This window comes from Haemaphysalis longicornis, unplaced genomic scaffold (assembly GCF_048455015.1).
Source record: "Haemaphysalis longicornis isolate Haplotype H1 unplaced genomic scaffold, Haemaphysalis longicornis Haplotype H1 scaffold_7, whole genome shotgun sequence".
Classification (NCBI taxonomy): Eukaryota; Metazoa; Arthropoda; class Arachnida; order Ixodida; family Ixodidae; genus Haemaphysalis; species Haemaphysalis longicornis.
The window spans coordinates 139,916,060-139,943,622 of NW_027526422.1; the positions used below are offsets into that span (position 1 = coordinate 139,916,060).

The 27,563-nt window shown below is 46.5% G+C and overlaps 1 protein-coding gene across 2 annotated transcripts in view; it reads left to right on the forward strand.

Annotated features, from left to right (window-relative positions):
• The window catches only part of LOC144147072 (arylsulfatase B-like), a 48,479-nt gene that overhangs the window by 11,981 nt on the left and 8,935 nt on the right, over positions 1-27,563 (forward strand). For both annotated transcript variants that reach the window (XM_077679111.1, XM_077679109.1), the window contains exons 2-9: positions 1,784-1,888; positions 8,411-8,570; positions 8,974-9,086; positions 10,890-11,000; positions 13,183-13,308; positions 20,649-20,772; positions 24,397-24,690; positions 26,597-26,867. In XM_077679111.1, the coding sequence (XP_077535237.1) occupies positions 1,784-1,888; positions 8,411-8,570; positions 8,974-9,086; positions 10,890-11,000; positions 13,183-13,308; positions 20,649-20,772; positions 24,397-24,690; positions 26,597-26,867 (1,304 nt within the window). The remainder of the gene's footprint in view (positions 1-1,783; positions 1,889-8,410; positions 8,571-8,973; positions 9,087-10,889; positions 11,001-13,182; positions 13,309-20,648; positions 20,773-24,396; positions 24,691-26,596; positions 26,868-27,563) is intronic.

Here is a 27,563-nt window from a genome sequence, read left to right on the forward strand (position 1 = left end):
AACGTGTACGTTTGAGCTGATGTCTTTCTTATCAATGTATAACCCTTGCAAGAACCATTCACACCTTCCATTGCTGTTAACAAAATGTCAATGTTTTCCTTAGTGGCACTGTTCCTGATAAAGAATAATGCAATGAAGGTAATGTTAAGGAAATTCAATGTAATAGTGCTTATGAAAGTGCCAAAATGTAGCAGCTCATGCAGCTGTAATATTTCGCAAGAGTAGGACAGTTTGTAAATGTAGTCATGGGTAATTGGCTGCCTTTCTTGTAATCCTTACCTGCAGCACCGAATCGTGTTTTGAGCTGTGTATATAGTGAAAGAGCACCCAACTCAATTGTACACCCTTCTGTGTGCTGTAGAATGAGCTTTCAATGAGGGTGTTTGCTTTCCGGACCGTGTATAATTGCCACATGCGCGTGAAAGCGTCCATCCGCGCGCGCGCACTTCGAGCACCGAGTCGAGCGCTTATTTAGGAACACGATAGGAGGTCAGCGTCAACTTGCAGGTGCGCAAGAAGAGCGCGGAGAGATCAGGGGCTCAGGTACAAAAGGTTAGCTTCTACCACATGTGCGTCAGCTTCCCCAGCGCCGCAGGCCAGCCCCGCCCACGGAGCGAAACCATCTGCCGCCTGCCAAGCAGTCGAAACGAGGGAAGGGGGAAAAAAGAAGAAATCCACCTCGCATGGAGTCGCGCACAAATAGGTAGAGACGTCACGGTGCTGCGTCCAAGGAGGTTAAAAAATTGCAATTTTTTTAATATCTTTGGCTGCGCCCTTGCTTAGGGGTGTGGTTGGCCTGGGCCCCTACGGGATATGGTTCGGGAATACGCAGCCCGGCCGCGTGCCGCCGCTAGCTCGTCGGCTGGGCGGGCTGGAACGTCACTTCAGACTGGCCGTAATGGCCGCGCTCTCCTCAATTTTGTTTTCAAAATCTCCGTTATTTGATGGTCGTTTGCGCCGCGGATACCAGTATTTCAGTGTGATATTTACTATCTTGCCGCCTTTTTAGGCAGACTACACGGATGTAACAGTTTCAAGAGGTTCAAATTTTGCGCACAGTTGGCCTAAAGCGGCCGGGCGGCGACGCGACTCATTTGTTTACCTTGAAACAAAAATCGATATTTTCATTCAAGTCATACCCAGCTTTCTCGCTCAAAATTCCGACCTCTCAGGAACCTAGAAAAACCGCTTCAGGAAAGTGATATTTGGCATACAACAAGAAGTCAACGTGAAGATGAAAACACTAAAAGGAGTTTCCAGGTTTCTCAATATTTTGTATGTAATTCGCTGTCAAATCTTACTCTCCATGCATTTCTATGGGACAGTTTCGATGGCTCAGGAACCTAGACACGCCATGTGCGAGGCTTGATGCTATGCACAAAGCACGTTTTCACTCCCAAGGTTAGCTGCGCAAAAGAACTTTACATTTCGCTAAATAACTACAGAGTAATCCCAGTTGAAAGGACTTCCATGAGCGGGAAAGCTGCACATGCAAAGCACAACGTGCGCTAACTCTTGCTTTCTGCTTTTACTTCATGCTCAAACAAAACTTCCTGGCATTAGAATTCTAAAACTGAAATAAAATAACCTTCCTTGTAACCACCCTATTTTTTCCTCTCAAGTTTGCTTTGAAAAACAAGTTGCTTAGAATTATTACCATCAGTACAGATTTCCCTTAGCGTTGACAATGTTCCGCGTCGCAAGTTTTTCAGTGGCAGTTTGAAGCAACTTTAGTAGATATTTTTAATGATTTTTGCTTCCATGGTCTCTAAAAAATTAACAGATGCAGTTCCTCCCACAAGTAACCCTGGTTTTCGGACTAGCGATGTGCCAAGCTCTCGGAAGCAAGCAGGCGCCAAACATAATTTTGTTTGTTATGGACGAAGTAGTAAGTATTGCGGTAGCACATCAACAATGTCATTAAGCTGAATGCGATTTTTGTCTGTTCGCCATACGACGTTACCTGGCATCGCGTGCGACAAAGTTTTTCCCGTAAAGGAACTCCCTTTTTTCTCTACCAGGCGCCGGCTCCTCACGAGGACCTTCAAAAGAATGCCAAGAAGTTGTTCAAGTTAACAGTGCTTAAGCCCATTATTCACAAGCAGTATCGCTGCTAAGTCACAAGCAGAAAGACGAGTATTGTCATGTTCATTAAACTGGCTGCATTGCATTTTAAAGAGTTCATGAAGCCGATATACAAGTTGGGTTCATTTAAAAGACTGCTTTGTCCCGATAACAGTGACACCAATTCTATCGGAAACTTCGAAAAATAATAGAGCTATTTATGAAAACACGTGAAGCAGCTTTCTTCGCAGTGTACAAGCAGAGTAGAACCATGGGCATGAAAATTAATATGCAGAAAAATAAAGCAATGCTCGGAGAGCACAGCGGTTTGAGATAGGCGGCGAGGCAGGCGAAGGGGTAAGCGAATATATCTGCTTAGGCCAAGTAGTGCCCCCGGATCCGAACGATGAGGCAGAGATTATTAGACGGATAAGAATGTTGTGGAGTGCATTCGGCAGGCATGCTCAGATAATAAATTGCAGCCTACCATTGTCCCTGAAGAAGAAAGTGTATGACAGCTGTATCTTACCGGTACTTACCTACAGGGCAGAAACTTGGAGGCTAACTAAGAATGTTCAAATTAAATTAAGGACGACTCAGCGAGCAATGGAACGCAGGATGATAGGCGTAACATTAAGGGACAAGAAGAGAGCGGAGTGGGTGCAGGGAACAAACGAGTGTTAAGGACATGTTACTAGAAAGGAAGAAACGGACGTGGGCAAGGCATGTAATGTGACGGGAAGACAATCGTTGGTCATTAATGGTAACAGAGTGGAATCTAGAGAAGGAAAACGTGGCAGGGGGCGACTGAAAGTTAGGTGGGAAGGTAATCTCGAGCCGACGTTTCCGGGGATATATTGACTGCAGTTAGCACAGGATTGGTATGATTGGAGATATATGGGAGAGGACCTTGCCCGGCAGTGGGCGTAGACAGAATGATGATGATGATGATGATGACGATGCAGTGGCGATTACCTACGAACTTTCCAGTAACCTCTCTGTGATCTCACAGAATCGGGCTATTATCGGCTGCCGAACGAATCCTTCGCCAAGACACACAAGACACGAATGGACGATTGCTGTTGGGCTTCTAGTTCCGTTTGACTGCATCATTTTAATGCTACCGTGCAGTTAATACGTTGAAAATTCTTTCTAGTGATAGCCTATATGACGTCGCTCCTGCCCATAACACGTCACGCGAATGCGAAATTTGGTATTTTTTACAGTACTTCATGCGTTTGTTTTTTGGTTAGAAAAAGTCTTTCGTGGCTGGAATGCAGATGAGTGAAGTACTGAAGCCTAGTTCTTCCAATTTAAACACAGTCGTATTTTGTCTTTCTGGCCCCTTAAAAATACATATACACGATACACATAGACGTGCTAATCTCGTTCAAGACAAGAGAAAGACACGGCCAGGCTTGAGGGGAGGCGCGGGAACGCGTGCACCACCGTTCTAGCCCTGCCTTGATAAAGCGCGGCGTACCTGTGACGTAAGAAGCTCTGAGTGACGTCAACACGGGGGCATGGCTTTGCGGCGCTTTGCATCAGACGAGCTCCAGACGCGCGCATCCTGAGGACTGAAGTATTCAACTTTTAGGTCTGTGGAGAATTACATTTTCGCAAACTGAAGATTGTCTACAATTGCCACATTACAATAACACGCCTAGCTGCAATTATTAAGAAGGTAATTAACAAGTACTAGTTATTTGTAACCCTAAAAGCCAATTGGAACTCCTTTTATTCTGCCCCGGCCCCTGATCGCTTCGCGCAAGAAAAACAATTTTACTTCTGAAAGCCTATTTCTAAAAATCATTAAGACTTCCCTGAAACACCCTATATATATATATATATATATATATATATATATATATATATATATATACAGAAAGATAGGTAAGCAGTCTACAACGCCAAAGGAGGCGTAGGGGTGTGGTTAGGCTCTTTTCTTTTTTACTACGGTTAATGAAGTAAACATCGCGTGTTTTTCTTTCTTTCTTTCTTCTGTATATTTAAAAAAAAAGATGTTTACTTCATTAACCGTAGTAAAAAAGAAAAGAGCCTAACCACACCCCTACGCCTCCTTTGGCGTTGTAGACTGCTTACCTATCTTTCTGTATTTCCTCAACGAGCCCCTGATTTCCTTACTATATATATATATATATATATATAAAGGGAGCAGTTGAACTCTTGAAGATGCTAGAGAACACAAGAAAAGAAAACTTTGAACAAGGTAAAAGCACCATTGTTGCCAACGTTTCAGCAAAGAGACTTGCTTTCGACAGGGCAATCTCTCGCACGGCTGACAACCAAGTCTCTTTGCTGAAACGTTGGCAACAATCGTGTGTTTACCTTGTTCAAAGTTTTCTTTTCTTACATATATATATATATATATATATATATATATATATATATATATATATATATATATATATATATATATATATATATATATATATATATAAGGTTAGTAGAGACAGAGACACACGAGAAGGACATTGAAAATAAAAATAAAAGTTTACTGACGTTTCAGGGAGAGGACTCCCTTTCTTCAGAGTACAAAATAAGTTCGTTTCAGAGCTATATATATACAAAAAATGTAGCAAGGGCGAGGGCAAGGTGAAAGGAGGGAGAGTTTGTACAAATGGATCACGGTTGGTGGGTAGCAAAAGAATGGCGAGAGAGCGGGAAAATAAATTATAAAAATGATAATATGTACACACAGTCACGCGGTATGAACATGGGAAAAAAAGTGAGAGAAGAACCAAACACAGAGAGAAAAAATAAATAAATAACAAGGTAATTTTCCTCCCCCGTGGCAACGGGGGTCAAAGAGGGGTCACAACAAGATATGCCCATGCAGGTGTTGGACATGGGCGAAAAGATTAGTCACGCGGAACAGAGACGTTCCGAAGAAGATATACACCCGTTCTAGGAATCCGGGTAAAGTCATTGAAACAAGAAACACGTGGCTTCTGTTGGTGGGAGGCAAGGGTCGCGCCCAAGAGCAGTAGGGCAGGCAGTTTCGACAGGAATGAGTGTACATTGGTATACAAAGAGCGGGGAAAACAAATTAACAAGGTAATTTTCCCCTCCCTCGTGGCAACGGGGGTGAAAGAGGGGTCAAAATAGGATATGCCCATGCACGTGTTTGACATGGGCAAAAAGATTAGTCAGGCGGAACAAGGAAAAGAAGATACGCAAATGCACACAAAGGATGAAGATCTGCCCTTACACACCCGTTCTAAGAATCCGGGTAGGGTCATTGAAACATGAGACACGTGGCTTCCGTTGGGGGGAGGCAAAGGTCACCCCAAAAAGCAGTGGGACAGGTAGTTTCGACTCGAAATGAGTGTACATTGGTATGAAAAAAAGAAAAAAGAAAAAAAGGTCAAGGTGAAACAAGTCATGAAAAGAAAGAGAACAGGCAGGTGCACGCGTATGACGCGGCAGCAGGTGGTATTCATCTGGGCGGCGCATTGTGCCAGTTCAGGGAATGCCGAGGCGGTCAGCAACGAATATTAGAAAACAACAATACAAAAAAGAAAGAGGACACGAAAGCAATCACACACGCTCGCGTTCACCTTGTAATTATTTTTTGTGAACGCGAGCGTGTGTGATTGCTTTCGTGTCCTCTTTCTTTTTTGTATTGTTGTTTTCTAATATTCGTTGCTGACCGCCTCGGCATTCCCTGAACTGGCACAATGCGCCGCCCAGATGAATACCACCTGCTGCCGCGTCATACGCGTGCACCTGCCTGTTCTCTTTCTTTTCATGACTTGTTTCACCTTGACCTTTTTTCTTTTTTCTTTTTTTCATACCAATGTACACCCATTTCGAGTCGAAACTACCTGTCCCACTGCTTTTTGGGGTGACCTTTGCCTCCCCCCAACGGAAGCCACGTGTCTCATGTTTCAATGACCCTACCCGGATTCTTAGAACGGGTGTGTAAGGGCAGATCTTCATCCTTTGTGTGCATTTGCGTATCTTCTTTTCCTTGTTCCGCCTGACTAATCTTTTTGCCCATGTCAAACACGTGCATGGGCATATCCTATTTTGACCCCTCTTTCACCCCCGTTGCCACGAGGGAGGGGAAAATTACCTTGTTAATTTGTTTTCCCCGCTCTTTGTATACCAATGTACACTCATTCCTGTCGAAACTGCCTGCCCTACTGCTCTTGGGCGCGACCCTTGCCTCCCACCAACAGAAGCCACGTGTTTCTTGTTTCAATGACTTTACCCGGATTCCTAGAACGGGTGTATATCTTCTTCGGAACGTCTCTGTTCCGCGTGACTAATCTTTTCGCCCATGTCCAACACCTGCATGGGCATATCTTGTTGTGACCCCTCTTTGACCCCCGTTGCCACGGGGGAGGAAAATTACCTTGTTATTTATTTATTTTTTCTCTCTGTGTTTGGTTCTTCTCTCACTTTTTTTCCCATGTTCATACCGCGTGACTGTGTGTACATATTATCATTTTTATAATTTATTTTCCCGCTCTCTCGCCATTCTTTTGCTACCCACCAACCGTGATCCATTTGTACAAACTCTCCCTCCTTTCACCTTGCCCTCGCCCTTGCTACATTTTTTGTATATATATAGCTCTGAAACGAACTTATTTTGTACTCTGAAGAAAGGGAGTCCTCTCCCTGAAACGTCAGTAAACTTTTATTTTTATTTTCAATGTCCTTCTCGTGTGTCTCTGTCTCTACTAACCTTATTTTTTCGCGCTCTGTGTGAGTTTTTGATTCCAGACTATATATATATATATATATATATATATATATATATGCACAAAGTAGAAGTACGCTCTTCGGAGACTTTATTTCCAACGTTTCGACCTGAGACAGGTCTTCCTATATATATATATATATATATATATATATATATATATATATATACACAAAGTAAGGGTTGGCAGTCAAGAAAACCTCGGAAAGCAAAGGGGAGGTTGTGGTGGGTCATAGAAAGAGATGAAGAATTTTTTTAGTCGAAAAGACCACTTTCTTTTCGACTAAAAAAATTCTGCATCTCTTTCTATGACCCACCACAACCTCCCCTTTGCTTTCCGAGGTTTTCTTGACTGCCAACCCTTACTTTGTGTTTATTTCACGGAGACCCTCATTTCCCATTTTCTGATTCGCTATATATATATATATATATATATATATATATATATATATATATATATAGTGTGTTTGAGAGGAGAGAAATAACCAAAGAGAGGAGAGATTGGGGTGCACTTCTTGAGAAGAACCAACCGGCGAGAGGGAAGACAAATTTGAACATCAACATTGAAGGACAACTCTGGGAGGAAGGGGTGCAGAAGGCGTCTGGTAGTGACGCCGCGTGACCTCAATGGAGGCTTTTGAGAATACCATAAGCGGAGTATGTAGAACGGGGGAAGGCCTGCGTCATTATTCCGCGGTGCCTATGAACAGCATGTAAAATCAAAATGACTTAACAAGCAGCGCATGAACATACCAAAGGGAAGAAACTTCCTCAGAGGGGCCGTCTTCTGGAAAGCGACAAGAAAAGGTTAGAAGCAAGTACGGTACACAGTGAAACAACGTCGTGAAAAGTTAAAAACGTTCTTTTTTGGAAAAAAGAAATGGAAAGTAGAATGAAAACGCCAGAGTTCGCTGCTTGATGGAAATACCGCAAACATTTTATGTGCGCTGCCTTGTGAATGTTGTTTACGAACGCACTCTTACATGCCCCTGGTGTTACAATGGCCAAACAATTGCGTCAATGATCGTCTAAGAGAATACGGGTACTACTTCGAACAATTTCCCTGGCAGTAACTTTACCGTGCATCGTGTAGTGCTGCAGTTGCTCGCCAGATTTTGATAAAGTGATCGTGCTAAGGTAATACCGCGATCTGCGCGCCAGAGAGATAACATAAGCATTACCTATCAACCCGAAAGGAACAGAATGCTCTAGCCGGTAGATGCCGAATCTTGGAGTTGGTTGAAAGGTAGATAAAATATCTGAACCCACAATCACTCGTCCTTCACTCGAGCTTTCTCAGACTTCCTACTTTCTAATAATATGTTTGTTTTTTCGCGCGATAATTTAAACCCCTTATCCCACATTTAGGTTGAGTGTGGGGGCAGCTGTGTTTATTCTTTCTTTTATTTAGGCTTCCGACCTTGACTTCTCTTTCGTTGCAGCATATTTCTGCGCTTACCGCATTTGTGGTTTTGCAATAGGAAGCCAAATACGCAAACAAAACGTTTTATTTATCTTAAATACATAAGATATAACGTGAAAGCGGGTTTCTCGTAGCTGGGGATAGGTCATACCTAACAAGCTCACGTACCTGCTATATCAAGACGCACTTTTCAGGGCTGGGACGACGTCAGTTTCCATGGCTCGTCCCAAATACCGACGCCCAACATGGACGCCCTCGGCGCAGATGGCATCATACTCAACAACTTCTACACACAGCCAGCCTGTACGCCATCCCGTGCGGCGCTTCTCACTGGCTTGTACCCCATTCATACGGGTAAGTAGGACCCGCTGTATCGGCGGGGAAATGACCCGCTTACCTCTCTGGAATTTCTGGTTGCGCGCGCACGCACGAACACACGCACACGCACGAACACACGCACGCGCACAGGCAGATAGATAAACACTTAGACCGACACAAACACGGAGGCAGGAAGCCAGGCCCACACGCACACAAAGGCACAAATAGAGAAAAACATTTATTTATTTATTTATTTATTTATTTATTTATTTATTTATTTATTTATTTATTTATTTATTTATTTATTTATTTATTTATTTATTTATTTATTTTTAACTACTTGGGCTCCTCCACTTCGAACAGAGCTATGTCTAGAGCAGCGAGAGCAGGCTTCTTCATTACCACCCGCGTATTCTGAATGATTACACTACCATCACAGGGACTCAGCATAGCGTCCTTGGACCGGCTGAACCTTGGGGACTTCCTCTGCACTTCAAGCTCCTGCCGGAGTACTTGAAGGACCTCGGCTACCAAACGCACCTTGTGGGCAAGGTAAGACCGTGTCGGTAGCGTAACAACAACCCGCTCGTCAGCTCCTTGCGGGCACAAGCTCAGAGGTGTGCCCGTTTATGTAGAGCTGATGTACAAAACTGTTCAGAGACATTAGCGAGTTTTAGCTGACCGTTTGTCACGGTTCGCTCCGCTGCGATAGCAAGCGGGAGCGCAATTGCGCACGCGTGGCGCGCTTGGTCGTGAAGAGCATTGGCTCCGGTTGCGCTGAGCGGCCGCAAGATACCGGAGCGGACCGTCTAAAACGGTCAGCTACAGCTCTCTACTAATTAACGCTGCTTAGCTGTAGGATTGCGGAAGCGTTACGTGTTACTGCAAGCTATGCGATTCTCTAAGTTTAATTGAAAGATGTCTTGACTACGTAATAATGGAACATAGAACGCTGAACTTAACACGACGACCACAGCATGAAAGGAAAAAAAGGACACACGAAACGGAAGCGCACCTTCCGTTTCGTGTGTCCTTTTTTCTTTAATGCTGTGGTCGTCGTGTAAAGTTCCGCGCTCTATGTTCCATTATGTCTAGATGCCAACTAGCCCAACACCAAGCTTTATTGAAGTTGATTAAAAGTAATCCTCTGTTGCGGCAATGTCTTTGGAAAATGAGGGGTATATGTCTGACGTGTAATCTACCGCGCTGGTAATGGTTGCGATGCTCATGCAATGGTTGCGCTGTGTCATCGCCACGGCGATGACACAGAGACAGTTTATCGACTATTTAGATCTTCTAGATACACAGAGGAAGGTATTATATCATCCGCGGTGGAATGAAATAGCATATGCCCGATACAGGCCTGCGAAGAGTCCAGAACCCGTCGGGGCGGCTTTTGCCACCGGTGAATTTTCGTCCGCGAAATTCGTTCCATGTGGGCCGCCAGTGAGGCGTGCTTATGTGGGCACCCCAATTGATAACTGCCCCTCAGATAGATGTTTCAAAGTCCTTTTGCGCCACTTCCGGTTTCTTTTGGTCACTATGAGTGTATGATTGAGTATCTCGCCCAATCACCTTTGTTAACCCGACGTATACGGTCTTACCGCCAACGTTCTTTTTTTTTCACTTTTCTAGCATGCTCAACGTACTTTTGTAGGCAGCAGCGGTACAATTTTGTCCTCTCAATACCATCAGCTTGATGCTTTCCTTTGCGTCGTTTTGTTCTTTTTTGGTCTGCGTCTTTGCCATTTTAGGCCCTGCATATGCGCTATTACTGCCAATCTGCTTGGTTACTTCTCCAATTAACATGCCCAAGTTACTCCTGAAGTGCTCAGTATGCGTCTCTAACACTCGTTTCTAAGTGGGAGGCCATAACGATGTAACCAGGTTAAATGGAGCCAAGGATAGACAAGAGCCAAGGTTGCGTGTAGGAGTCGCTTTTTGTGGAGCCCCCGGTTATTTCGCGGGCCCAAATTCACGCAGTTTTATTTTCCTTACATTTACTCTCTTTGGGCAATCTGCAAATCGGTCACGCCAACGCACGAATTTCTTTCCCATCAGAAAGGCACTTATTTGTTCAAATGTGCAAGCAGTGCCCTACACGTGAAATTTTCGGCAATCAGAGCCAAGCAGGACCAAAAATGGCGTATATATTGGCGTATTTCGAAAGGGGTGAATAATTAAAGGCACCTTATAAAAAGAGTTGGTTTCGAAATGCATGGTCTTCTTTTAATTTTATATCCTTCCCTTTGCCGCTTTGATCCTCGTTTGGCCGACACGCTTTCTGATGTCTGCATGATCCTTCTTGAACACGCGAAAAGGGGGCGCAATTTTCATCACGTTTTTAACTTTCAGTGGCATCTGGGCTATTTCGCTAAGGAGTACACACCAAACTACCGAGGCTTCGATTCATTTTACGGATTTTACGCCGGCGAGGAGGACTACGTCAACCACACTACCAAGAGGGTATTGCTTCAGTATTCACCCTTCTTAATAATCTTCACCTTGCTGCATAGAATGTTTATTTCACGAAACCTTTTTTTTTTGTTCCTTTCATGTAAAAAGCGCAAGGGGTTACCTATTACCGCAGCCTGGATAGAGAGAGAGAGCTAGAAGTAGGCAGAACTGTATATGCCGGCAAAATGGCACGATGTCGGCCGGCATATACAGTTCTGCCTACTTCTACTTCTCTCCCTCCAGTCTGCGGTAATAGTTAGCTCATTGCGCTCTTTACAGGAGAGAAACGAAAAAAAAATGGCACGATGTCGGCCTTCTTTCTCTCTCTTCCTCTTTCTCTATCCCCATTTTTTTCTCACCTATCCCATTTCATTCCCCTTCCGCCCTTCCCCCGGACTGAGTTGTATGCTGGTGAACTCCCAAATGAGTCCAAAATATCCCCAGTCCAGTTCTTTTCCACTTTCTACATCAATAAAGTACTCTCACTCACTCACACTCTGTCAGCCTATCTATGCATACTATCGTTGCCAGATGAGATTTGCATCACTCAGCTTTTAGCATATTGAACCACATCACGAGGTATGAGAGCAGCCGATTTTTGTTTCTAATGTAGCCGTTTTACATTTTTAAACAGACCTATTTCAAAGCGAGAAATCTTTAAACTCTGAAATATCGGCGTTACGCAATCGTATACGTCAGAAATGATCTTCATTTTGAACTATCATAAAAAAACTTCCATCGCGCAATATCTGCGCGGACGATGCGGCCAACCACTTAGGCGTGTATTACTAACGCCAACGGAATTTCCCTTAGGAAGTTTAGTCAGTGACTTGTGCCGAACGCATGTTTCTATGAACGACACAGCTTGTGCGCAGGGCGTACTCAAAACAATGATGAGTTGCTACAAGAAATTGCACTTCGGGAAATGCACTACATATGAGGGTGCTACTGGGTTGACTGCGACGAGCATAGCATCTGCTGAGCTAACACAGACGAGTACTTACGCACAAAACAACGAACCCCTCTCGTCTGTGTTACCCTGGCGCCAGCAGTGTTCACAGTCAAGAACCCACTTAGCCCCTTGGAAGGAGTGCATCTTGCAAAATGAAAATTTTCGGGAACAACACATCTTTGTTTTGAGAACATCCTGAGGACAAGGTGTGATGTCATTGGAAGCCTGCTTTCTAGACATGTCGCTAGTCAGTTTTCAAGATTATTTTCCAATTTAATGCACGTCTGAGTGGTTGACCGCATCATCTGTGCCGATTTTGCATAAGGAGAATTTCCACGCCTATTGGTAAAGCTAATATCATTTGTGGCGAATACGCTAGGCTGTTTTACGAGGAGTTGCACACAAGACAAGCTAGCGCTTTTGTCTGCGTAAGCTTAGCGCCAGCGATACTCGCGCAGAATGTGGGCATTTCGTTATGCAAACATTTATTTAACCTATTCTTTGCTCATTTAAATGATGGTATCAGGTCTTTAAGACAAGCTTCACAGATGGCCCCTGATGTGCTACAGGGAGAAGTAATTTTTGGATATCAGTAGATCTTAATTATCTCAGACTAGGGAGCAAGTAGGTTGTTGGGTGCTTGTTGAAAAGTAGATGAATAGCAAGATAAAACAGGACGCAGACTCATGAGACACAGCGCACAGTGTTTGTGTCTCCTAATTGTACGTCTCGTTTTTTTAACACGAAAGTGTTTTCTTCCGGGATTCACGAATATTTCGCTTACGTCATATCCACCACAGAAGTGACGCCAGTACGACGACGCAAGGGGCCTGTAAAGGGTGCACCCGTGCACATAGGGTCTTCTTGCGGGAAAGAAACCTTTAGTACAAACGAGTAAGTTATACCTAGGGTTGTTCGTTTTCGGGTTTCATATTTTAACACGCACGTGTTTAATGCCAAGATACACCAAGATTTCACTGACGTCACATCCGTCACGGCAATGACGCCAGTACACCTTTGCCGATGCGACCCGCCAGCAGGAAGTCGCTCGCCAAGCGCACCCACAAGACAGCCGCCGACCCGCAAATCATGCTCAGCTGCAGATTTTATTATTGAACATTTCACTTTCGTGTTTTACCGATTCCTATGACAGAGGAATTAACCAGAGTTTTTTTTTGTACTCTTTCCTCACCTTTCATCGTAATGTTCTGGTTCATTCTGATACTGATTCCTCACTAGGACACCCACGTGGGACTCGATTTTTGGCTTGACATGGAGCCCCTTACGAACGAGAGTGGCCGCTATTCCACTACATTGTTTACGCAGAGAGCGACAAACCTGATAAGATCTCGGGAAAAGGACAAGGTAGGTCTATAGGGCTACTGCGCTGCCCAGGCGGCGCTGCACAGCAGGAGGCCAAACCCACTTCCGGTTAGTACTTCCGGGTAGTACGAGGCTGCGGGGGTCCCATAGGATCCCGTGTCGATAGAAGCAAAATGAGCTCAATACTCCCGATTGTTTTGTAACATGGTCTCTAGCCCATCCCAGGGGAAAAATCTTTGCAGCGCTAAATAAATTCACAGCGTCGAGTGTAACTGTTTGGACCGTGACGGCGCTCTGCCACTCGCAGTTCACCGATCGATGGTCGTGTGAAGTTGAATTTGAAGTCAGTGCGTCTTGTTTAAATTATTGCACTTGGTGACAGGGGCTTTCTAACAACAGCGGTTAAAAAAAGAGTAACGCAATCGGCGACGATTGTGCGTAAAAGCCGGTAAGTCCGGCGAACCGCAGGCTCGTCTGCTGCGGTGCGCCGACATCCTGCGCACCTGTGCCTTTATGCGTGCACTTTCATCAAACACTGCTGGTCTGCGTCGCCGTTACGAATACGTGGTGCAGCGCTAGCTTGCCTTTTATAGTTTCGTGGCTCAGGGACAAAATGCAGCGAGCGTCAGCAGCGTGAAATCAGTTTTGTGATTCTTAAAGTAGAGGCCTTGAAAAAAGCGGTCGGGCGAACTGGGTGGCCGTTCTGTTTCCTTGTTTGCTCTCACTTTATATAATCGCGCACATGCATCATATATTCCCAGTTCCCACTTAATAGACTAGAACCAGGGGTCGGCAACGTTTTGATGTGGAGGACCGAGTTGCATGAAGCCGACATGGCGGAGGGCTGGGCAGCTAATCGCGTGGGGGGCTGAGGAGGGTGCATTGCAGGCAAACAGAAAAAATTCCGCGAATTGACAAGACATTTGACAATAATCTCCCTGAATCTGAAGGTGCGGTATGATGCCTACTGAAAGCGATCAATTATCTCTTCTTGTCTTCCGTCTAACCCCGTCTGACGTCAAAACTGGCGTGTTGGACTTCAGATCGGAAGGACAGGGGGAGGAGCAGCGGTTCCGACGGCGTGCTGGGGGCCGCAGAAAATTGCCCCCCCCCCCCCCCCCTGTGCCCCACCTCTTGCGGACCCCTGCACTAGAAGATAACCAACACCGTCAGTGAATATCGTATGTAAATAGGCGGTGTTATGATGTGTAAATATAGAGGTGCACATGTTAGCAGGCAGCCGACGTGCGGTTTGGTGCTTGTTTCTCTTCCTTTATTTGAGCTCATATTCTTTGCTTAGCGCTATTGCCTCACCTTCTAACCGCTAGCACACATATACCGTGCCGTTCGTAAAAACGTGCGGCGTAAAATGTCGCGTTAAAAATCATTCAGTTCGCGAAAATATAAAACAAAATTTCCACTCGTTTTCAACGCGGTGCCGGGACGGTGGTGTCAGTTGAGCCGGCTGTTCTGCTGGCGTCCGCTTGAATGCTCTCGATGAAGCAACCTTTTGCAGTCACCTCGGGCTACAGGAGAGCAGCGTTCTGGGTTATATGCTAGTTGCGAACTGTTCCATTGTCGACCATACGTAAGGAGAAAGAACGATAATTGTCGTCAGGAAGTTATACCACTTGATCGGGCGATACTGACCCACATCGCCACGATCGCGGCAGCTCGCTAAAAAAAGCCGATAAATCGGCTTCTGTTAGAGGATGCTATTTTGCTTAGCCTCTGTAACTACTCTAAGTGATTTTACTGCAAAGCAGTATATGTCCAACCCCCCCAGTTTTCATTCCGGTGTAATCGATTTACTCGGCGCCACTCCGTGGCTCCTCCTCACCGTCGCTGACACCTCTTTCACAACTATTTTCCTCCTAGCCTCCACCTATGCCCATTTGGCAAGTTGCGCAGCCGGCAGATAACAGCGGTAGTGCGGTTATCAGATGATTGTAAAAAATAAACGGAAGCACGGATGGGCGTAAAAAAATGCACTGACGATTACTACACTCGCTAGTATGAAATTTGTGCGCAGCTCGAGCTGCAGTCTTCTCGGTCACGGCGCATTTCTGCTGTGTCTGAGGAAGTGTTCGCGTGATGAGCGAGCGTACGGCAGCGTGCCCTACTCTGCTGTTACCTCGCAGTGCGGCGCCACCGCCGGCCGGCATGTTGCAAATCGTGTTTCAACCTCCCGCGCAAATAATGTCACGCGGTTGGGATTAACCCCACACAAGGGAGCAGCGAGCATGTTGTTGCATATCGTGTTTGAACCTCCCGCGCAAAAGTCACGTGGTTTGGATTAGCGGAGAATGGAACAGCGACTGGGGAAAGTCAGTGGAAGGGCGCTCCTTGGTGGCGGCGCATAAGACATGTGTGAGGGAAAGTCAGTGAGAGAGATTACGCCGTAGCCGCACGTGTCGTACTCTTCTTCAGCCTTCGCTAGACGCTCCTCTCCGTTTTCTTTCTTTCATCGCTGCTGCGTTCGCTCACTTGGTTTCGCGGGCCTAAACAGACGCCGCTCCCGCGAAGCACCGGTAACGGCTGCCAAGGGGCTGCCCCCTAAAACGACCGAAACCCGTCGCCGCCGTTTCCACTCAAATTCACTTCGCCAAGTAGCTACGAATCCCTCCCGGTAGAAGAGAAACTTTTCGAGTCGGAACGCCGGCTTGGGCCCATATTTCTTTTTCAGCTTGGAAGGCCTTGCGAGCGATATTTTAGCCAGTGTCTTTCACGCCTTAGTATGCGCCATCACCGGTTGCCGGTTTATGCGTGCACGGTTTGCGGGTAGAAAAATGGGGGTGTGCACACACAGCTAGGCTTTATGCCGCTACCGATGAAATGTCGGTTGTGCTGGCGGGAGACTTAGATGCCGAAACTACATGGCTAACATGGCTAAATGCGGTTAGTTGGATGTCCTCCTTAATAGAGTGGTTCGGGTGTGAATTGATGTGTTACACAGACATCTTACACACACAGTAAGATGATTACGAAGGGGAAGGAAAACGGACAGCCACATGTTTGTACGCGAGAATGGAGCTCAAGGGATTCCAGGTTTTAAATCGTTATGGGACGGATGCACGCCGTTCGTTTGGAGGAAGAGCAATAATTGAAGCGCTGGTCCGAACACAAGCGCGAATGGGTGCAAAAACTACGAAAAGCTTCTGGCGCCGCCGTTACCGCCTCAAGTTGAGCTCGTCGAGTAGCGGGGAATCCCACCCGGCTGAAGAGCAATTTTACCGCTTGCAACGCAGGCGTGGGCCAATACCATTTCTTCAGAGGGCTTTCAGGGGATATTTCGATGGCGTCTGTCACTTCCAAGCACGCTCACATGACCGGTTGCCGGTTTATGCGTGCGCGGGTTTGTAGTGAAGAATAGTGGGAGGGAGGAGGGTATGCGTGCACGCGCAACTATAGGTTTCATGCCCGTACTGATGGGTGGCATATCCGTTGTGCTGGTGCGGCGTTTAAACGCGGACGTTAAACGGCCCGATGAGACGGGTCCGAAGTCCTTAGTGGTAGAGCGGATTGGGTTCGTGTGTTAAGCTATGTTAAGACTACCGACGCGAAAACCGTATCGTGATCTATGGACGTAAAAAATGGCATGTCACGCAGTTCGGCTGGCTGCAGCGTGAAATGACGTCATTCTTTGAAGTTATGGCAGCTGCGGGAGCAATCCAAACCCGGCCTTACACAAACAGTAAGACGCTTACGACGCGGGAGACACGCATGGAGTTCCATGTTCATCTGCAAGAACAAAGCTTGGATCCTTCAGAGGTTAATTCAGCTACTTGGCTAGAAAGTATGCTCCATCAGGAATTACGATAAACGTGTTTTGTTTCGGGCACTCCGTGGACTGCGTGCAGCTTTGCAGGTCATCCTTCTTCACAGAGTGGAAGGGCTGTAATCTTTTTTATTCAGTATGCCATAATTTACACGCAACAAAACGCGATTAAATTAGGTACAAGGGAGTTTCACTCTTGCTTGTATTTGAAAAAAATGGATGGCGGCGTGGGTCGTTTGATTTTGTACTAGTAACCCAGTTGCGTCCGGTGCAATGGTGCTCTGCATGTCGCCAAAACTCCGACATGTTGCAACGGAGTGCAAAAGTATCCGTCCATTCCTCAGTGAGGAAGACGTGCAGCTTTCTCAAGCCCTTGGCTTTAAGGTTAACGAAAAAGAGAATAGGACAGCAGTAGAGATTAGTTAAAGAAGGTTAGAATGTTGGTGAAAAAATCGCAGAAAAGAATCTGGGAAGGCATGCGAACAAAGATGTCAGACTAGCACAAAAATGTCATAAAGGTTTTTTCTTTCTTTTTTGGCGAGGTGATTGTACGGGGGCGTTACGACTAAGGTCGCTGTGCGACGCCACCCCGTTACAAGGGGGAAGCCGCTAAGCATCATCATTATGATAACTCCAGCGCAGGAGCCCTATAGGGCTTAATATCGGCTTCTCCGTACTTGTAAATGTGTCGTTCGGAGACGCAAATGCTTGCAGCGCCACCACTCATTTCTCTTATGCCGCAAGATCGAGCGAACGAGTTAGCACGAACAATTGTACAGTGGGGGCGCCGAGCACGGGAGAATTGAAGAGGCCATGAAGACTAAATACATCTTCGTTCGATGTTAAAAAAACTAGCGCTTGGTAACTCACTCAACTCCATTTCAACAACAAAAGGCTTTTAAACGTAAAAAAAGGGGAAGTAATATTGAAAACTTTCCTAATTTTGCGCTTCAGTGACGTGATACGGGCCCCAGTGGCGTGTTAAGTGCAAGCACTAGAAACATATTTATCGGTGTGTTGACTGCACGTTAACGTTCAACTGATATAGTCTAACGTAGGAAACGATCCCATGTTTTCTACTAAGCACATCTTGAAGTTTTCCTCATAATTTCACTTTTTGCACCTCATCCCATACCGCCCATAGTGCTGCACCTGGGCGTATAAACCAGTCATCTTTTCTTTTTTTTAAGTACACCTGCTGTTCATTCTGCCCCTTTACGCCATCCGTCATATTTTAAAAATTCTAACTACCCTTTCACTCTCACTCCGCGTTAGTGAATAAGTATAGTTCAGTTTTGGCAGTATTTTCCCCTTGATGGCCTTGCGCCGAAAAAAAAACGATCTGTCTATCGATACCGTCAAACGGAACTAGATGCCCCACTACAATTGGTCAGTGATGTTTCTTGCCGGTGGCTTGTACCTGTGGCCGCCAGTCGCACAAACACGATTCTGTGACGTCATAGACAAGTCGCCAAAACTTGGCTCCAGAATCGCGACTGCTTTGTCTGATTTCGGTAATGTTAGATGCGACTGCATCTCATTCACTCGCCTTGTCCCTACATCCGGCGTCGGCGTCCTTGTCGGCGTCCGCCCCTCCCCCATTCTCCTCGCCGCGTGAGCTGCGCTCTCCGCCGCTCACCCCCTCTCCTTTCCGATAGCGAACACTCTCTCGCGAGGGGCATTGGATTCGAATGGATTGGCTTGGCTTGGATTGGATTGGACTGGATTTGGATTGGATTGGATTAAAGTGAATTGAGTTGGATTGTGTTGCGCCATAGCCGCGGCAGACGCACTGGCGCCGGCGCGTCCCCTCACCGTTATGCGCGCTATAAAACGCGGTGCCTGCGCCGCTCCGCTCCATCGTTGCAGCGCCGTTCCTCCGCTGTCCAACGCTGCAACGTGAACCCCCTATGCGTCGCATCTACACAGGGGTTCCCGCGAGGGGAGGTGGGAGTTTTTCTGCATTATTTTTTTACGACTGCGATAAAACTGCTGCCGTTGTTATGGGGACAAAGCAGTGCCTTTAATGAACCCCACTGCCATTTCGTCTTCATGGCCCCTTAAGCGGTACAGAAGAGAAGAACGAGGACACATGATGGCAGCAGGTGTCGCGCATGCGCATTGGATGAGCACTGCCGTCTCATGCGCGGCTGGGCACGCTAGTTTTTGTGTGCATGTAGTGGACAACCGGCGGGATGAGGAAGGCAAAAGCACGAGACAAGAAATAGGTTCTGCACTAATGGCGAAGACAGCAAAGGCACCAAAAGAATAGTCTCGTGCTTAGGCGTCAAGATGCACCTCGGCCCACCTAGTGACGCAAATCAACCAAATGGCGCGCACTTGAGCATATATAAATAATTTATTTTATTTATTTATTTATTTGTTTCAATACTCTCAACGCACCGAAAAGCGTTACAGAGAGGAGTGGGAAGGTTATATGTGCATGTTATGGCCGTCTTAAATTTGAACGAGAATGCTCTGTAGCGCTCGCTTGTGTCAAAAGACGAGGTTTTTCTCGCTTTTTCAAGTTTCGAAAATATACAAATTCAAGGCAACGACAAGAATACCCAAACAAATAAATTTATTTACCCCATTTTGTTGCCAAGCACCTAATACATGAATACGATTTTTACTTGATGCAGAACTAATTGTTATTCGCAATAGAGCTTGTAAGTTTGCCGGCAGGAATCTTTTCAACGGACGCATTTTTGCGGTTCTAATAAACGTGACGGTACACTCAGTCAAAATCTAATGTTTCCAGCAATAGTTAAAGCTTATACTGTTCAGACTAAGCGACATACACGATACACTTGATCACAATGTGTGCATTCCGAGATTATGTATGTATGCAAGTACTTCAACACTTCCTAATGCTTTTGGTGCTAGGAAAATCCAAAGTCCTCGTTATTTTTTGCGAATCAGCGAGTGAAGTAATTGTTGGACTCAATTAAGTCACATAAATAATAAGAAACAGTTGTAAGTAGACTGCGGACGACGAAATCGTTCGCCGTGCTAGCGGGGCCGATTCACTTTCTATTGACAGCCAGTACATACTATATAACCGAATGAAACTGTTACCATCATCACGTCCCACATATCCCGCGTTGAGCAGCGTATTATCAGTCGCTATAAACAGTATAAAACAAGCAATCAGCGCGAACAACGCTGTTATAGTTTGTTGCTTAAGACTTCTTATATTTCTCTCGAGAGTTATCTCTCGTCGTGCGCATTTTTTGCCAGAAGAGAAAACATTTAGCGGCTGTCGTTTCCACTTAGTCCTGAACTTGCGAAAATTGCTCACCTCTAGCCGAATTCAAGCCACTGCGTTGTTATGATGACAAAACATGCCTCGCATTTTTGCCCCATTCCTATCTCTGTGGCACTGGACAGTCGAACTGCTTCTAGTAACTCCCCTAGCGTCTATTCTTTTCCAATGACTGAATTTTTTAGCACACGTTAACGGGGAGCTGTTATGAGAACGTTCTTTTTTTACAAGCGTAAATTATTCGCACTAGCCCATCGCTAAAGATGCAGACAAATTATGAACTCTCCTTCCGTGATATCTGCCGCTTAACGTTGGTGACATTGCCTTCTTTTCTCGTAGCCTTTGTTTCTATACCTTAGCCACCAAGCAGCCCACTCGGGCGTCGAAGTTCCTTTTGTTGCTCCAGCAAGAAACATTGAGAAGTTTTGGTACATCGGAGAGTGGCAACGGACAATGTACGCTGGTAAGCACCTTTAGTCGTTAAATCGATGCGTAAGGTTCGTGTGACATGTCCATCGAGTAAATGGAGCTTTCAATAGCTCCCCGGCACCACCTTAGTATAACCGGTTATACCCAATTGCAACAATAGAAAAAAAGGGCCAACCGGCAAAGAGAATTTTGTCCACCCGAAGGTGGAGAGAAATTAACGGGAAAAGCTTTCTTGCGACCCACCGCCAGGGGGACGAGCCCGGGGGGTCCCCCCTTGTCCCCCAGAGGAAAAAGCCGGATAGGGTGGGTTGCTGGGAACGGGAACTTGGACATCGGGAAGGGTTATGGGAAGAAGGGTGGGAATGGAGGGAGCAATTTGCTCCAATCCTTTTGTCTGACTCTCTTCCAAGACTGATTGCTCAGCGAGGGCATCAGACAGTGCCAATTGCCAAATATGCGGCCCCTGCCACGGGTTACCGCTCACCCATAGGGTCCGATAACTGGGCCCCAACTGTCGAAGACAGGAAGTACCCTATTTAGTGGCGACGGTCATGCCCCCCCACCCCCGACCCCCAGCTCTGCGGCCGATGCGTACTAACGTGCTCGATCAACTGTCCCGCACCAGGTACTCACGAATCACCAGTGAAACTTTCCACTATACACGGGTACTTGCAACACCTGCTTTTCACGGTCTCCGGACACCGGGAGTTTGTATGCGAACGTTAACTAAAATCCACGTTCGCAAGGCTCCCACGGGAGCGGTTATGAGAGCCCTGTACTTATGTCCTCCTCTGTGCCTACTCTTTCGCTCAATGGAACAGACAGATCACGTTAAGCAGACGCGAAATAACAGTGGCACAACGCACCACATCTGTGTCTGCAAGAAACACGCCATGGGCCCCGCGGCCGACTATCATAACCAGGCTTTCAGTATGGCGGTCGCTGTTATTAAACAGGGTTTTTTGCAAGCTAGAAGTAGTATTAGTAGTAGTAGTAGTAGTAGTAGTAGTAGTAGTAGTAGTAGTAGTAGTAGCAACAGTACAAGTAGTAGTAGTAGCAGTAGTAGTAGTAGCAGTAGCAGTAGTAGTAGTTGTTGCTGTTGTTGTTGTTGTTGTTGTAGTAATAATAATTTATTAGATCTTAACCTTAGCCTGGCCTCTGCGGTCTGAAGGGAAACCCTGTGTGGTCTTCATGGACGCATCTCTTTAACTGGGCTACTCCTCCTGTTCCCCTCCTTCCCCTACCCCTCCTTTGGCCGCATGGCCTTCCCTCAATCAATAAAGGACGATAACAACAACATGCCAGCCCACACAAGCATTCACGGTGTCGCTTGTGTGCGTGGCTGGAGAGCCCAGCGAATGACCGTTGGTGATTTAACATAATATATATATATATATATATATATATATATATATATATATATATATATATATATATATATATAGCACGGAACAACAAAATTCAACAAACAACAAAATAACAACAAAAAATTCCATCGCACCTAGTGAATCCTTATGACGTGGTTAATGGGAAGGCATTAGGGTAATTGTTTAACGGGGATATGCCGGTACTATATGCGCAGCCTTGTCCTATTGGAGAATACGTCATGGCAAGTTTAATTCGCCATAGTAATGATGCTGCTTGCGCGGTACCTTTTGTTGGGGCGGATGGCAGTTCATTCACAGCTCATGGGGTAGCCGTCACGCACTTCAGCTCAGTAGCTTCAGCTACTTCGCTGCCACACCTCCTGGATTTCCGGACAGCTGTTACGGCTGCTCCGCTCTGTTTTCTTCCTCCGGGGTAATTTCTAATCCCTTCGCGCTGGCTTGGCGGCTGTTTTTGCTCTTTTCGTCGCGTTCTGTCGCTTTCACTCCTCCGCAGCGCTGTATTGCCATGGCAACCACGTTTCACAGCTTCTGTTCATTTAGGAGGTTGAGTTCATCGCCGTATGCACCAAGAGTGTGAAATTCAGAAAACGAGTGTCGCGTGGGAAGCTGAGCACTCATTTCATATACAGCCATGAGGTGAAGCCTACAATGGCGCGATCTCATACACATCTCTTGCACAGCACATGCGCAGTTGTGCCAGTGTCCTGTCATTATTACCACAATTCTTTTCCTTCTGGGTCTCCTCTTTTCTGCATCCGTTACTACGTCAGTCACGCTTGTTGGGGCTACAATCGAAAACGTGCTTTGTTAATCGTGTAATTGCATTATTTCTCCTGTAAGGATCACTGACACTTGTTTCAGAGGTGGGGGCCACAAATTCATCTACCATGCTTTCCACTTTAGTCAGCTAGAAAAATCGAGCTCACAGTTCTTTCCGCCAAAGCGTCTATAGTCTCTCGTTTTATGACGTGCAACGTTTTCTTGGCATACTCTTGGATGAAACCAGCGCGAAATTAAACAGACTAAGGAAATAGACACAAGGACTTTATTTAATTTCGCGCTGGTTTCATCCAAGAATGTCTCTCCAACAAGCGCGGCTTGCATATCTTCGACATTTTTTGGCAGCTGAGTTTTAATATGCTTGCAGGCGATCGCAACTTCTCAAATTCCATCATGTTTTCGCGACTTTTCTTTCGCTTTCAAGCCGGAAACCCCTGCAGCGAGACGTTGCTACGCTCCTTTTTAAGATATCAGTAACCCAGTTGCATGCATAATGCATAGTTTCTACAATATGCATCTCTACGCCGACAAAAGCCATTCCGAGTCCTAAATGTGTGCCAGGATGTTTCTCATTAGAATATCCAGATAGTCACCCTCTAGAAGACTGCTCGTTTTTTTAGACGTCTTTTTTTGGATTCCCATATGCAGCAAAACGGCCAAGGTCGAGCGTAACGGAGTGAGCACTGTAGGCAAGATACATCATTTTATGAGACCACTGTAGCCTTGTAACAGTTGTCTTCAACGCGGCGCCGCAGCTCTGAACAGGCCAATCACCTTTCACGCATAAATGGGATTTCAAGATGGCGGTGGTCGGGCAACCCTGCTTCTGTAGGCCAACGACATGCCACAACTCTATCCCAGTGGTTTTGAGGATCAAAACGAAGTCCACACAATGCGAGCGTCACGAAGGATAAATCGGTTTTTAATAACACGAATGTGAGGTGAAACCCCCCTTTTTCATACCACTCCCCGCTAAGCGTACTGCTGTAAAATCTTGTAAAAAAAGCTGAGTTTTAATCTCATGCGGCGTTTATGTCACCCTGAAGCGGCCGCCACGTGATTTAGCCAAGTGACCCTTTCAACTCGTGCCAAATTCGACATCGAGCTCTGCATTAAACCCTTGTATTTGTAACAGTAGAGCTTTTTTTCGGGACCGCAATGTACGTTTATGATCGTAACGCCAGGCGAAGGTACCCCACTGTGGCCATAGATGGCGCCACTGCATTGATGGCCGTCCACGGCGCTATATCTGCTCGTGCGCCAGGCCACCCGCCGCACTACCACTCCCCCCACCCTCCCTCTCCCATATATACAGCGCGGAACTACCAGACATCCGTGGGTAAGCTTCGAGTAAACGTGCATCCTGCGGTGTGTGCGACTGTGAGTGACCCCACCTCGGCGGGATGTGGCCGCCCGCGTGCTGAAGTCAGCTCTGCGGTGTGAGCAGATTTCACCGGCGTGGAACTGGCTCTAATTTTTTCCCCTCATAGCGCTGATGGACACCCTGGATGAGTCCTTGGCTACCGTGATGGAGACCCTGCATGACGAGGACATGCTGAACAACACCATAGTGGTGGTCATGAGCGATAACGGTGGCACACCATTCGGCCCTCATTCAACGAGGAGCTTCAACTGGCCCCTTCGTGGCGTCAAGCTAACTGTCTTCGAAGGCAGCACGCGAGTAGCTGCCTTGATGTGGTCGCCGCTGATTGCCAAGAAGAGTCGGGTTTCCATGCAGCTAATGCACGCCACTGACTGGCTGCCTACGCTACACAGTGCCGCTGGTAAGCGATCCATCTTATATCTGAGAGTTCAAGGGTTGGAGGGCGTGTGGTCGCATGTGTGTCAGAGTTAAGTTAAGAGTGTGTTTACGTTCGCACGCCTACTGCGTATTACAGTGCAAAGACACCCAGCTTTATGCTGTGTAACAGGCTACATACCTTGTTCCCCTTCTGCAGTAAGGCACAAAATAACGCTATAAAAACTCTGGCTTTGCCTTACAGGTAGTAAAAGACGTTTTGTAAGACGTTTCGGGAGTTATGCGGTTGGCATCGTCAGTGACAGAACTGGCCCGTATAGAATACCAAGAATCTATACATGCAGGTCAGAATAATCACCCGGTAAGGGGCCCCAATTAGCATTGCACAGCGTTTGTCGCGGCGCATAAAAGATGACTCCATCAATATTTGCTCTCCACCGCTCTTACCGTACGAGTGTTTCTGTCTGCAAAAAGACGCACTTGCCTGCCTTTGAAGCAGTATTCTACCAGCTCCGTCCTCACAGGTGCAGTTTTTGTAGTATTTGTACTATTTGCACCCCTTCTCTCCAAAACTAAGCGGGTTTCCATGCAGCTAATGCACGTCACTGACTCGCTGCCTACGCTATACAGTGCCGCTGGTAAGCAATACATCTTACATTTGAGAGCCAACAGGAGGGCGCGTGCGCCAACGTGCGAGAAAGATAGAAATCAAGATACTGTGTTTAAGTTCGCGGGCCTACTGCGTCTTAGAGTACGAAGACACTCAACTTTGTAAACAGGCTGAATATGTTAACGTTCCTGTAGCAAAGCATAAAATAACACTTCAAAAACTCTGGCTTTGCCCTACAGGTAGTAAAAGATCACATAAGACGTTTCGTAACTGATGCTGTTGTCATCGTCAGTGACCGAACTGGCCCATATGAAATCTCAAAACATATGCATGGAGGTCACAACAGGCAACCAGTAGGGGACCACGATTAGCATTGCGGCGTTTGTCGTGACGCATGAACCACGAGTCAATAAATATTTGCAGCCCACCGCTGTTTCTGTACGAGTGTTTTCTTTCCAACATAATCAAACACCTGCCTGTCTTTCAAGTAACGTTCAACCAGCTTCGTCCTCACACGTGTAGTATTTGTAGCTTTGAAAATGGCTCTGTTAAGCAGCTTCATTCGTCTTTCTTGTGGACTCGGCCTCCCCGGTGGGGGATGAGTCACAGTCTTGGCATTTTACCTTGTCAACGACACCGTTCAGGTCATCTGCCGGGACGCGATCATTCGGTTTCTGGGGATGGTTTCTGAGTGTGCAGTGCGGCTTGAAAATCTCCTTAACAACGAAAGCATGAAAGCCTTCTTATGGTCAGACACTCAGCGAACAAACGGTGCTGAGACGGCACATGTAGGCCTTTCTTTCACCGGATTGAACCCAGGGTGCCGAGCAAAAAAATACCGGTTCCGCTGGGCCGTTCCAGCTTGGGCGGTTTCATTTTGTTCCGGTTCTGCTAAAAACTTCCAAAATCTGGTTCGAGTGCATTTATTCGATTTGCGAACCGGTTAATAGGTGCAACTGGTAACCAAGTGGTAAACGGGAAAACGTAAAAAAGGGCATAGCCACTTGAGAAAGCGAGGTACACGCAGGCGGGCACGCTCTTGCTAGAGATTGCATGCACGCAGGCTCTCGCTACAATGCACGCAGGCTCTTGCTAGAATGCACGCAGGCTCTCGCTAGAAGTGAAAATTCGATGTCGATGATAACTGATGAGAAGTGAGAATTCGGTGTCGAGAATTGAATAAGTGGACGCAGGAAATCAATGGTTGGGATTTTCTTGGCAGGCCCTAACTAAGCTCGTTTTATGATTAGATTCCTCTGGACGATGATGAACACATAGACTGCTACCACTGTAATTGCCGTTAACGTGACTACGTTAACAGGTGGAGACCCGAAGAATCTGGGAAGTAACCTTGATGGAATGGACATCTGGCGCCATTTGTCACTCGACCTGCCATCGCCTCGGACCGAGATGCTGTACAACATAGACCCCACTGACAACACGGCAGCGGTTCGCGAGGGGAACATGAAGCTGGTGCAGGGTGTGTTTAATGATGGAGGGAACGACGGCCGCTACAAGACAACCGGCAACCCGCGGCCATTCGATGACATTCATGAACTAACGGAGAACTCCACGGTGGCACGTGTGCTCAGGTAGCTACCCTGTATACGACGCAGTTCAATATTCGAAATACGTATGTTTTTTATTATACCTAGTATGCTACGTCTCACGCCAATTTCTGTCCTTGAAATGCTCAAAGGTGACAACTTATAATAATTTGGTGCTGAGATGGTTCACTAGACCCTGTTGAAATGTTCCATATAAACGGAATTATGGGAATACGGAATTCTCACCCAGCCTGTGAGAAGGCCGGCATCAAATTAAATATAATTTTGAGAGAGATAAACGTTTATTTATCTTAAAGGAAAAGAAGTAAGATCGGAAGTGGTCAGCCTCGCAAGTCAAGGAGGCCGCGAGCTCGCGCTGATTCCAGTGCCCGGTCGACCAGAGCTTGTTGTTCCGGAGCCGAGCTGGTCAGAGCGAACTCCCACTGCTCAGGTGATGGGCGAAGGGGGGGTTATGGTTGTCTGGACATGAGTGCACCAAGTGGTAGGTAGTGAGAGGGACGTTGCAAGTGCGGCAGTCGTGTGTGAAGAGTGATGGAGAAATCTGGGAGAGAACAATGTAGTTAAAGTAAGTACGGGTCTGTAGGCGGCGCGAGATATGAGCCTGCTGGTTGTTGAGAGTAGGGTGGGGCGGTGAATAGATCCTTCTTAGGTAGTGGGATAGGATGACATTGTATGCAGGATCGAGGGGTGTTAGACAGGGAATTGTGAAGCCCGGCAGCT